This window comes from Aethalodelphis obliquidens, unplaced genomic scaffold (genome assembly GCF_003676395.1).
Source record: "Aethalodelphis obliquidens isolate GAN/ISIS:26980383/991018 unplaced genomic scaffold, ASM367639v1 scaffold10, whole genome shotgun sequence".
In the NCBI taxonomy this organism is placed as follows: domain Eukaryota; kingdom Metazoa; phylum Chordata; class Mammalia; order Artiodactyla; family Delphinidae; genus Aethalodelphis; species Aethalodelphis obliquidens.
The window spans coordinates 36,398,576-36,412,118 of record NW_020837954.1 but is presented as its reverse complement, the minus strand read 5'-3'; the positions used below and the strand labels follow the sequence as shown (position 1 = coordinate 36,412,118).

Sequence of the window (13,543 nt, the reverse complement as noted above, 5' to 3'; positions counted from 1 at the left end):
ATGTCAGTATTTTAAATTGCTTAGTCTAAGGCCAATTATTACTTGCCAAGATTTATAAAAGAAAGATAATTAGGAAAAGTAAATGTTGGATGTCAACTTGAACAGGCACAAAAAGTCTAAAAAATATAAGTCATTAATAAGAAGATGAATGGCTGCAGCTTGGCCTAAGGAGCAAACAAAATGAAGTGACTGGAGAACACAGTTTATTCAGAGAACTGGATATCATCATCTACTCTGTTATCCTGAGCAACTCATAAGAGTGGAGGCAGAGTTACAATTAATTAGCTAAACATAGATTTTGTTTGACTCTGCAAATTGTTTAACACTGAGAAATAAACTATATTTAGTTTATATACTTGGAGTGGCTATAAGTTTATTTGTGAATTTTTGTAAACTATGGAAAGGAAATGATCATTAGCCTCCTTCCAAAGCATGTGAGTTGGGAGAATTAAAGAATAATGCCATTTGCAGCAACATGGATGGACCTAGAGGTTTTCATACTGAGTGAAATAAGTCAGACAGAGAAAGACAAATATCATATGGTATTGCTTATATGTGGAATCTAAGAAACAGTGTACAAATTATCTACAAAACAGAAATAGAGTTACAGATGTAGAAAACAAGCTTATGGTTACCGAGGGTAATGGGAGGGAGGGATAAATTGGGAGATTGGGATTGACATATACACACTACTATATATTAAATAGATAACAAATAAGGACCTACTGTACAGCACAGGGAACTCTACTCAATACTCTGTAATGGCTTATATGGGAAAAGAATCTAAAAAAGAGTGGATATATGTATATGTATAACTGATTCACTTTGCTGTACACCTGAAACTAATACAACATTGTAAATCAACTATACTCCAATAAAAATTTAAAAAATAAATAAATAAATAAAATTAAGGACCCTGATAAAAAATAAAGATTAATACCTTTCTATAGGAAGTAGTGAATACTATTTGAGAGCAGGGATCATGTTGAATCCTTAGTGACTATTGTAGTGGCTGCATGTAATAAGTGTTCAATAAATATCTACTGAATTAAATGATACATAAATGAATAGTGAAATCTGTGATTGGCTATATGGCATTATTCAGTCTTTTAACCTGCGTCTCTTTTTGAGAACATTAAACATTCATTCATGACTTTAATTTATATATTATGAAAATAATAGGCGTTTTTAAGTACTAAAATGTATTAAATGTTAAAAAAACATTTTCTAAAATATCCTGTTGGGCTGTGATGCGCATCTTAAGGAGCTCGCTACCCTCCTCTCCTAGGTTTTCTAATCAGTTAAGAATCAATCTGTTTTATTAGGCTATTAATAAAACTACTTATTAGAATATTAAAGTTGCATAACTAATCAAAATTAGTGGCTTAAAACAAGAACAGCCATTTATTTCACTCATGAATCTGTAACTTATGCAGGTCTAGGAAGGCATGACTTTCTGGTCCATGTGTTTTCAGCTGGGATGGCTTGAATGGGTCTGAAAAATTCACTTCTTAGTTGGCTCAGCCACATACATGGCTGGTAAGCTGATGTTGTCAAGCTGTGTGCTGCACATACAATCATAGATTGATAGGACATTTTCCTTCCTATCTTAACTATCCTTATTAAATATAAATATAAGTAGAAAGGAAAGTGATGGTTGAACCACCTGCACAGCCTTAAGTGTTACCAGAAATGTCTTCTTATATCAATATTTTAAATTGTTCAGCCTAAGGCCAGTGCTTAGCTGGGAGCTCAGCCAAGACTATTGACCAGGGGCCTTAATTCTTCTCCATGTGGAACTTTCTAGAAGAATGGGCTTCCTCACAACACGGAAGCTAGATTCTAAGAGCAGGTGTTCTAACAGTGAGAAATTGGAAGTTTCTAGTTTCTTAAGGCTTGGGCCCAGATATTGGCATATGATTATATTTACCGTAGTCTATTAGTAAAATAGTTATAGAGTATGCCTAGATTCAAGGGAAAGGAATATAGACCCTTCCTGTGAATGGAAGCGGTGTCAGAGAATTTGTAGCCATCTTTAATCTAACATAATTATCTTTAAAATAATCCCCTTGTGGTGAATAAGAAAAATATAAGACTTTTAGATAAGACATTTACTAGTGTATATGCCAGAATTACCAATTCATTAAATGTGATAAGCTTATAAAATTAGCTTGTCTTAAGTTGTCTTAAGCTTAAAAGGCTACAGGAGAGCATATAAAAGGCTTATCAAATTTTAACAGATTATTCTAATTATTCCTAGTAAAGTAGGCAAATTACGTCTATGGCCTCTCATTCAAAGGATAAAATTCTATAATAGTACTCTGCAAAACTTGCCAGGCCAAGCATGAGCATTCATGTTTGATGAATGACAATAGGCCTTCTTAATTTATTTATTATCTTAACATGGCCAAGGTATGTGTCACCTTAGCTTCGAAATATTTTATTCTCTCACGTGCATTAATAGTGTGTATTCCTTCTATGTTTTTGTATCGCCAGTAGTGAAGTTTGACTTGAAAAGAAGGATGTTTCTGTAAAAACGTTTCCTAGGTTTTTAGTGTGTGAACTTACAGGAAAAAATATCTGAATACTTATTATGTTCCAGGAACTGGTCTGTATTCTGGAAATACAGCAGTGAGCAAAAAGGACAAGGCCCAGGCCTGTACTTACAGATTTTGCATTTCTAATAGGGAAGGTAGATATCAACAAGCAAATAAATAAATGTGTAATGTAAATTAAAGTAGTGATAAATAAGATTAAGAACACAGGTATAGTAAGGGGGTAGAGAGTTGTATTGAAGGAAGGGGATATTCTTTCTGCTGAGTGAAAAATTAATTGTTTGGGAGCTATTTCCATGATGATGATGATGTTGATGATGACGACGATGATACATACATAACATTTCATGGATACTTACTCCCTACTGGACTTTTTAAAAACTGATTTATATGTTATATCATTTAGCACAACTCCTTTGTAAAGATTCTAAAGTAACTGTAAAGTTGTAAGAGAGGAAATAGAATCCTAGAGAGAATTAGTAACTGGCTCAGAGACAGATAGCTAGTAAGTGGAAAAGCATATACTCTTAAAGGATGCAAGAATGCTGGTAGAGGTAGTGGGAAGGGGTTGTACTGAGGCTTTATTTTGAAGGGAGAGCCAATAGGAATTGCTGATAGAGTAGAGGTAGGAGAGGAATCAAAGAATGAATTGAAGAATAATGCTTTAGTTTTGGTCTGAGCAACTAGGTGTGGCTTTACAATTTAATAAGATGAAAAGTGCATTTGGTTGTTGAAGAGAAGGTGGTGTAAAATAAGAGTTCTCTTTTGGACTTGTTAGATTTGAATGGCAATGAGACATTCAAGAAGGCTTCTGTGTCTGTACTTCAGGGGATAGGTATTACTTCGGGAGTTAGCAGCATAGAGCTAGTTTCTACTAAGATCAATTTCTTTCGTTATCGTGTGTCATGTCCCAGGGTCACTCTCATTAAAGATGTACCCATTTATCCTGAGAACACAGACTGTGGTGGGAAGCAGTATTTTTGCTTACTATGGAATATCATACTTGCTGTCACTATATTTTATGAAATGTGTACTAGTCCTAAATGTGGAAAATATTTTTAAGGAAGAAGTGGTTTCTCTTTTTAAAAATATACATATATTACATGGATCTGTACATGTGATAAAATTCTATAAAGCTGTACACCAAAAAAATGACTGCATGTAAAAAAAATGCTGAAATATATAATGTCTATAGTCTGGTTAATTGTATTGTGCCATTGTCAATTGCCTGGTTTTGATAAATTACTATAGTTTTGTAAGATGTCATAATTGAGAGAGCTACATGTGGGTACATGTGGGTATATGAACTTTCTGCATGAATTTTTTTTAACATTTCAAGGTAAAAAATTATATATATAATTATATATATGCTATATATGTATATACAATTATGTGTATGTTACATATATGTATATATACTTATATACATATAATTATATATATAATTGAATGTCTTACCTTAAATTGTGACTTTGATTAGTCCTACCCAGTGCAGGACACCACACTCACATGAAAGTTGGAGGCAGAAAATATCCTTGTAATATACCAAACTTAATGGGATGTTGATTGTATTCTTCATTTATTAATGCTGAAAACGTTAAATACGTTGGCAGTTTGTTTTTTTTTTTCTGCGGTGCGCGGGCCTCTCACCGTTGTGGCCTCTCACGTTGCGGAGCACAGGCTCCGGACGCGCAGGCTCAGTGGCCATGGCTCACGGGCCCAGCCGCTCCACGGCATGTGGGATCTTCCCGGACCGGGGCACGAACCCGTGTCCCCTGCATCGGCAGGCGGACTCTCAACCACTGCGCCACCAGGGAAGCCCACATTGGCAGTTTTATTCATATTTTAGTACTTAAGCTTTTCATATGATTAGAATGTATGCATATTTAATGTACCCCCAAAGATGAAATGTGTGGTAATTTGTTAAGCTAAAAGGCAGTAGTAAGACACTTTGGCAAATATACTATATTACAGGCATCTCAGGGAGACAAATGAGTTGAACACGTCAAAATAATAGTTCTGTGATATTTACCGACAACTTAAAATAGCTGGGGACTATCTATTGAAAAACATGATTGTAGCATTATTTCATTAACCTCTAAAAAGCTCATTATTTTAAAAACATAAATCCTCTTTATGTCTCTTTTCAGGAAATGCAAAATTCCATTTGTTGCATAATTCTTCTACCATTAATTTGTTCACATTATTTCTGTGTTCGTCTTTCTTAATGCCAACAATGATGGAATAGAATGTTAAGTCTGTGATTACCTCTACTTTTTTGTTGTTTTTAAATATAAACAAAGATTTAAAGACCCAGATGGGAAATATCAGCACTATATTCTTCCTAGTCAGTTCTAACAAAATATCATCTATCTTAAAAATTGTTCTTCACAGGCATCAAAATCCCTAAATAACAGCCAAAAACCCCCCCAAAAAACCAAAAAAAAAAAAACCAACTGAGTAAATGCTTGTAAAATCATAGCTTCCTGTTGTGAAATTACAATTTATTGTACTCAAAGAGCAACTGTTTTTAAAAAACAAATGATTTTCTGAAAATAGATCGAAGATCTTAAGTTGCTTCACTGGCTTGTTGTTATACTAATTCCATCAAGTGGGATTTGGTTGATGAAACTGTGAAATAAAACAGTCCATACTTTTTGTTTAGACGAGTAATTTTTCAAATGCTTAGAGGAACAAGAATGGAAGTGATCACTGTCTGATATTCCACTTATTTGTGAAATGCTTATGGAATGAATGTGGTTACTAAACATTGTGTTTACTGAATATTAAGGAGGATAAAATATTGCCCTCTTTTCAAAAGAGCTTACTGTTAACAAAGGAGTAAAATCAAAGGGACAAGATAGGCTGGGAGTGGTGTGTGATTGAAGGTGTGTTGATCTGGGGCTGAACTCAATTGTTTTTAAAAGCTTTTTCAAGGTCAGGTCAACATTAGTAACCTGACCAGATCTGGAGAGAGAAGAGTTGGTAAATTATTGGTTGAGGGAGGGAGTAGCAGTCAGGGGCATTAAAAAACCCTATTCCTTTCCTAGCCACTGTAGATGAATAACAATGGTTTGCAAACTGACTTTATTCTTAATTAAAATAATGAAATAAAAAAGCCTTATGATACTGGGTTACTGACATAAATTTAATAACTAGAATTTTCAGGCATTCCCAAAGTTTCATTTTAACTGTTAATTCCAACGCTGTTTCTCTCTAGAATCTTCTAGAAATGGAACACTTTGATTTGTCTTCCCTCCCTATATTTCTGATGTTCTGTCAAAAATATTGATAAGCAGGGAAGTAATCCAAAAGCTGGACGAAGCAAGCAGTGAGAAAGAGCATACATTTCTAAACTGGATCATCAATCTCTCGAAAATTTAAATTGATTAGGCTTCATTCAGGAGGACAGGGCTGGAGGATAACTTTAGTCATAAGGCTAAGAATGTCTTAGGCAAATCATAGCCTTGGATCATCTAATTCTTCATGAAATCTATCAACCACTCTCATGTTTTACCACAATGACTAGAGTAGTGCTCACTCATAAAATCATGTTTATCAAACTAAAGATAACACTTATTGAGTGAACACCAAATTCTGGGCACTCTGCTCAGGGGTTACCATGCATATGCCGAAAAGTTTATAAAGGCATCTCTGTCAAGTGATTCATTGATTTCACCAATATTCACCTCATTTTTTTTTTCACTTGGGATAGTTGATTTATTTTCATCGTTTCTTCTCTTGCAGCTCTTCTTTATGCAACTATTTTTGGAAATGTTACCACAATTTTCCAGCAAATGTATGCCAACACCAACCGGTACCATGAGATGCTGAATAATGTACGGGACTTTCTGAAACTCTATCAGGTCCCCAAAGGCCTCAGTGAACGAGTCATGGATTATATTGTCTCAACATGGTCTATGTCAAAAGGCATTGACACAGAAAAGGTATGGGTTATTATTATTGTTCTTGTTATTTATTTTCTGTTTCAATAGGATCTTCAGATGCCCATAGCTTTCCCACTCACATATTACTTGTATAATTGCTTTATAAATGTTACTCTGTATTTCATAAGTGACATATCAGTCAATCATATTATTTAGTGCTTGGAAGGTGGAAAATGTTCAACCATTAATCATCAATTAGTACTAGTCATCAAACTCAATTTAGGAATTGTGGTTCCTGAAAACAGCTAATTATTTCATTTCCTCAAAACATTCTCATTACCACTCAGAGTAATTTGTCACATTCCTCTAAAATGCTAACTGTGATGCCATTTCTTTTGCTAGATTTTATTCTTGATTTCTCTTTTGACATTTTGCCCATTTAAAATTCAGAAAGAAACTTCCTTGCTTATAACTAAAAGATTATATATCTTCTATTCTACCCTCTACTTAAATTTCTCTTCTCTCTATCACACGTTCTATAATGCAACTTATAGTTCTTTGTTTTCCCTTTTTCCCTACACAAATCTATGAAATGGATATGACCCTTGCAATCCACCTGTCATGTCTAATTTCTTGCTTGTCTTTTCATGGAACCTCTTTAAATTTTTCCCATCTAACTCATATTAGGGGCAAAGAAGAAACCAAAGTCCTCCTCATGATAAACAAAATCAAATAAATTCTCACTTCCTACACCCAGCTGATTCACATCCAATATAGGGAATGACAAGTAGGGCTTGCACATAAGACTTCTAGAGAAAACTGATCTTAAGCTATTTCACTTTATAAGTATCAGCGAAGGCTTTATTTTTAGGTACTGATTTTTGACATACGATAATCAGATAGCAGATAACCTTCCTTGCCATTTCCCACAAATTTTATTTTTTTTAATCATATGAGGTTGACCTGTAGTTTTTCTTTCAGACCTGCTTAACAAGCACCTTTCAATGTCAAAGTGAAAGAGCCAATGAACAAAGTAGATGTTTAGTTAGGGGAATTTCATGAAACAAGTAGGAAGTTGTAAGCCAGAGCAGGTGTTAGGAGCAGAGGATTGAGGGGAGTTGGAGGGAATGGACTTGAGGGTAAGAGCTGAGGGAGGGAAGCCTTCAGAGAGAGTGCAAGTGAGATACTGGAGGCTAGCTATGTGGACGAGTTATGAAAGAGGGTGAGATTTGCTCTTCTTTTGACATTTTACAAGATGCAGTTAAATGGCCCCTTAAAGTGGAATGTGTGACCACAGAGGGGAAAAGGAAAAACTGCATACCTGTGGAATTTGATTACTGTGTACCTGAACTGATATAAGGTTAGTAGGGAGGGAATCCAAAGAATGAACAGGATCTTCCTGAGGGGTTCACATGAGTCAGTGTTTAAATCGCTAGAAGCAGGATATTCTCTGAGGTCCACATTCAATGACACTGAGCTCAAGATGCAACCATTTACCTTGTCAATCACTATCTCAGTCAGAAGCTTTTCTTTCCAGAAAATTCAGTGGGGTCTCATGGTAGTTGACAGATAACATCAGTAAACTGATGGAATAATAGCCCTTTACACTAGAAAAGTACCTGACTCAGAGCTTATGCCACAGATATGGTACATGGCAGATTTTTTAGTTCCCTTCTCTAAGTTCCCAGATGCTGGGTTAGTTCGGGAATGGAACCAATAGATTCTCACAAGCTTCCCCTCTAGTACCTGCTCAACTGTCTGCTTCATGATGCAGTTAGGGTGTAATATAAATTTTAATTCACATAAAAAGATTTTTAAAGAAATAAGTAAAAATATTAAAATGAATTAACTTTTGGATAAGACAAAATCATGGATGTGCCTCCTAACTAAATGGGAAATCTTTAGAGTAGTGTTTGACTAGTAGGAAGAGCAGATTTAAAGAACCATGGCACATACAGAAGTCTTTGTATGTATTAATGCAATGGAGTACATAACAAATTAAGTGATGAATAAATTTGGCTAGAATATGTAAAACCTTTCACACCAAAAGCTATGGAAACAAAAATGAGATAAAGCATCTGCAACAAATATCACAGGTGAAAGGTTAATTACCTTAATATGTAAAGTGATTTTACAGATCAATAAGAAGAATTAGAATACATGGGGAAAATGAGCTGAACGCATAGAAGACAAAAGTTCAAATTACTAATAAACATACAAAATGTCTTATTTTCACTTGTAATGAATAAATATTGAAAGAACAAGAGACTGTCAGATATAATGCCTAATATTAGCAAAGGCTGTAGTGACTGACACTATCATATTTTTCTGGTCTGTGTGTAACTTGGTAGGGTGCTTCTTGAAAACAATTTACCAAGATAATATCCTAAATTTAGGGATATCTAGACTTCAGTCCTTATGCCTCTTCCCTTTTCTGTCTAGAATCTCTCCTCAGTGATATCATACAATCTCATGACTGTAATAATATATGCTAACACCACCCTAGTATACATACTCATCCTGGACCTACTCCCTGAACCACAGATTCTCCTATTCAACTGCCTACTCATATCCAATGAAATTGTCCAGAACTGAACTCCTAATCATCTCCCATAAACCTGCTCTACTGACATTCTTGCTCAATGCAGTTAATGGAAACTCCACACCTCAGTTGCTTAGGACAAAGCTTCCACGTTGAAACTTCCCCCAAATCCTATTGGCTCCACCTCCATTTCTCACCACCTCCATTGAGATCAGCTGGTTCAAGTCACCATCATGTCCTATCTGGGTTATTCTGTAGCCAAGTGATTGGTCTGTGCATCCACCCCGTCCCTGTATAGGTTATTCTCAGCACAGCAGCCAATGAGCTTATATGGCTTTCATAATAAAGCTTTCTATCTTCTTTCTCTCTCTTATCTCTCATCTCTATCTCTTTTTTATCTTATTTATCTCATCCATCCATCCATCTGTGTATCTATTTTATATTCATCTTTACTTTTGATAATAAGAATGACATTGGTTGAGCCTGTTAAAATACAAGGGTAGAAAAAAGAAAATGAAAGTTCAATGACAGTAATCACATAAATCCTGTAATTGTAGTCATAATCTTAGAAGTGTAGATTTACTTGAGGATAGCTTCAGTAAACAGCATCTGATTTTTAACAGTTATACCATATTTGATATTAGAGACCTCTCTTAGACTTGCTGTTCCTCAATAAGTGAAATATTTGTCTTCCTATATGTTTCTTATCTTACATTTTGTTAACTGTTTGTTTCGAATATTTTATCAATGGTGGTTGTTATCAAATTTAACTTTGAGTATGTACTGAAAAAGATCGAAATATAATGTGTGAAATGAAATGTCTTTGTTCTAACGCTTCTCTTGTTAGTTCTAAAACAGCTGTTTTTTTTCAGCTGCTGGTACAATAGAATTTAATGATGCATTTCAGCTAATTAGAGAAAACGTTCACCCCAATTACTGAGATTTCATTCTGCCGCTTCCACATACTTAGTTTTATAGATATTTTGAATTCAGCTTTAACCCACAAGCAAATTAATCACTGTGATTTAATTCAGTCTTAGCTTGTCTTTTGTGAATAATGCTTTCTCTAATACAAATGGTGGCATTAAAATCACTACTGATGTGGAGATTGTAGCATTTTTATCATGAAAGTTTGCCTTAGGCAATTTAAAAATATAAAACAGTACCTAGATTAATTTGATTTGGTTGAAAGTATTTTATTGACTACTAATTACTATAGTTGCTTTAGATTCTTTTCAAATTTAATAACCAAAATCCGTCCTCTGGGCTTTGCTACTTGCTAACATTCTGTGCAGTTAAAAGACAAGAGAAATGGGTGGAATGAGTGAGGATTTAAAAGGGAAAGAGCAGATTATGGGAAAAAAATAGAAAGGATGATAGTTAAAGCTCAAAAAATCTATCCTACAGTTTGAAATGATTTTACTGAGAAATAATTCAAATCAAGTAAATGGCTGGGGACTTTATTTTCAGCTTTAGGACTGTATGAAAAAATACATAACTTGTAGCATGTTGTGTAGACCACATATTTCTCATAATACTGGAATCATTTTCAGCTTGTTTTGTAGAATGAAATTTAAAACTTTAAGTTTTTTTATTTTCCACTGTCTAATTTTTTTTTTCTAGCATGTTCTTTGAAGAAACTCAGAAAAAGCTCTTTGGTCTTCATTTCTTGTTTCATGGGTTTTGTAATAAGCATAAAGTTATCGGTAGGCAGATCCCATTATATGAAAAGTTCTGGCAGAATTATGCAAAACATTCAGGCAGAATTATGCCTTTAGAATGTAAAGAAATTGATTTTGAATATTTTAAAATCTTGGATTATTTTTAAACCAGATCTATAACAGAAGCACTTTACTTCTTCCAGATATAGTAGGCAATATATATATTTTTTCTACGAATTAAAGTAACTTTCTTTTAATCAGTTTACTTTTATACAAACATATTTTTAAATTTAGGAAAGCCTGTCTAAATATTTCTTTGTATTCCTAAATGTGAAAAATGGGGATACATTCTTATATATTCATGGTGTCATTATCTTCGTTCAATATTTAAATTATTTAAATGCTTCAAGAAGTTTTTATAGCAATGTACAGCTGAACCCAAGAGTGAAAGCACTAGCCTTCCAAGAAGAGCTCCCCCCAGTTAAATATGTCATGTAAGTATATACATGTGAAGATAGTAAAACAAAACTGAATTGGTCTTAAGATGCATTAATAGGACTTTTGTCTCTGGATCAAGAGAGGTACTAAGCATCCCAGTACAGTCCATGTTATTCAGATCATAGATAAAATATTATGTTCAGCTATCAGCTGGATATTGTAAAAGAAATATTATCAAATGGCAGCACACTTACTAGAAGATAATCATGATGACATAAAGTTCTGGGAATCTTGTTATAAGTTAAAGGAAATATGAATATTTTGTTTGGCTAATTGAAGACTTTGGGGAGAGGTATGACAGGTGACCTGAACTATTTGAAGTATTTAAAGATGCAGTGATCTATCTGCTTCAGGAGGAAATTAAGTCCCTGTGGGTAAAGGATACAGACAGAACATCGTCCAAAATGAACTTGCAGGTCCTGACACTGAAATTACATGACAGCTGTATCTGAATGATTTAGAGTACTATTACATATCATAACCTTTTTACAATTGAGAAACATATATTCAAGAGATCCTATATTAAAAATTACAGAATAAAATTCAGTAATGGTTCAATAATTATTTCCCAACAACTTTTTATTAGTACATCTAAGTACTGTATTTACACATGAAACTAACTGGTTTTTCCAAGGTAGCAGAACAAATACCATCTTAAAAAAATTATGAGGACTCAGTATCCCTGTTGGGGGCTAAGCCAGCCCAGGCCCATTGGACAATTGGCATGTTTTTCCTGTGGTCTTTAAGTAAACTGCTTGTTGGGCAAGAGAGACTATGGCTAGTTTATTATTATAGGAAACTATATTTTAGCCTGTTTTGTGTAAGCACCATGGCCCAAATATCTGAAAACTGTGACCTTTATATCTATACCTATACATGGCAAGGGAATTTAACTATTGTCATGTCCACATGTGCTTCTCAGTTGTTACCTAGTGAAAAATTACAGGGTAAGCATTCAGACTTATTATTGACATTTCTCTTTTCTAGCTAACCTGCAGGCATTACCTGAAAAGGTAGACTTTATCTGAAACCTCAATTATATTTTTCCTTTCATGGATCAGAAGTTAAATAAAATAACACTCAAGGGTTTATTAGAAACATTATAAGTAGATAGGAACTTTAATATTTTCTGTGATAGAAATTTGAATCATCGAATTATATTTGGTGTGTCATGGCTTTTGGCATGATTTAAGGGTACTCCAATGCCAGCTTTATATTATTGTTAGCTAATAAAATTACTAGCAAACTTTTTGTGTGTCAGGTAGTAGGCAGTATTATTTTTCTCTAGTAAGGATAGGGAGACACTGTATAACTTAGGTTAAAACCTGAGTGGCTTAAACCTTTCTCTAGGAATAATATTAAGTGCATTATTTTTATGTACCATGTTGAAGTTACTTTATTGCATTAGAGTGGGCTAGTTTGTATTTCATTTTCTCACCACTCTTGTCACTAGCCTCTGAGGAAGGGACTACAGAGTCATTTGATAGCTATAGTCCAGGAATGAGAAAGAGTTGTCCATGTAGGGCCATGGATGACTTGCTCAGTAGCCTGGCTTTATCTTGACCATGAGGATTGGTTTCCATGCTCAGTGTTCACATCAACAATGGAGATACCACCACCCACCTTACTTAGTTGTCTAGAGGATGAAAAGTGCCCACATAGTGCCTGCATAAGGTAAGCAATAATAAGTGTAATCAAATAATTTAGTTTATTGAGGTTACAATCAATTGATTTCCTCCTTTACTAATCATAAACTATAAAAAGTAGGTCATGCCTGGCATCATTTTTACCTTAGTCTTTGCTTGGTATTCAGTCCATACTGTTGTCTTTATTTTTTTTTATCAAGCATCTTTTCCGACCATAAGACTAGAAATCAACTACAAGAAAAAAATTGCAAAAAACCACAAACACTTGTAGGCTGAACAGTATGCTACTAAACAACCAGTGGATCATTGTAGAATTCAAAGAAGAAATAAAAAAATACCTAGAGTCAAATTAAAATGAAAACACAGCAATCTAAAATCTATGGGGTGCCGCAAAAGCTGTTCTAAAAGGGAAGTTTATACAAGCCTATCTCAGGAGACAAGAAAACTCTCGAATAAACAACGTAAACTTATATCTCAAGGGACAAGAAAAAGAACAAACAAAACCCAAAGTTAGTAGAAGGAAAGAAGTCATAAAGATGAGAGCAGAAGTAAATGAATAGAGCCTGAAAAAATATAGAAAGATAAATGAAAGTAAGAGCTGGTTCTTTGAAAAGATAAACAAAATTGATAAACCTTTAGCCAGACACATCAAGAAAAAAAGGGAGAAGACTCAAATAAACAGAAGTAGGAATGAAAAAGGAGAAGTAATAACTGATACTTCAGAAATACAAAGGATCATCAGAGATTACGACAA

The 13,543-nt window shown here is 34.3% G+C and overlaps 1 protein-coding gene across 2 annotated transcripts in view; it reads left to right on the top strand.

The window, feature by feature from the left end:
* The window catches only part of KCNH5 (potassium voltage-gated channel subfamily H member 5), a 326,164-nt gene that overhangs the window by 219,747 nt on the left and 92,874 nt on the right, over positions 1-13,543 (top strand). For both annotated transcript variants that reach the window (XM_027111440.1, XM_027111441.1), the window contains exon 8: positions 6,303-6,502. In XM_027111440.1, coding sequence (XP_026967241.1) covers positions 6,303-6,502 — 200 coding nt within the window. The remainder of the gene's footprint in view (positions 1-6,302; positions 6,503-13,543) is intronic.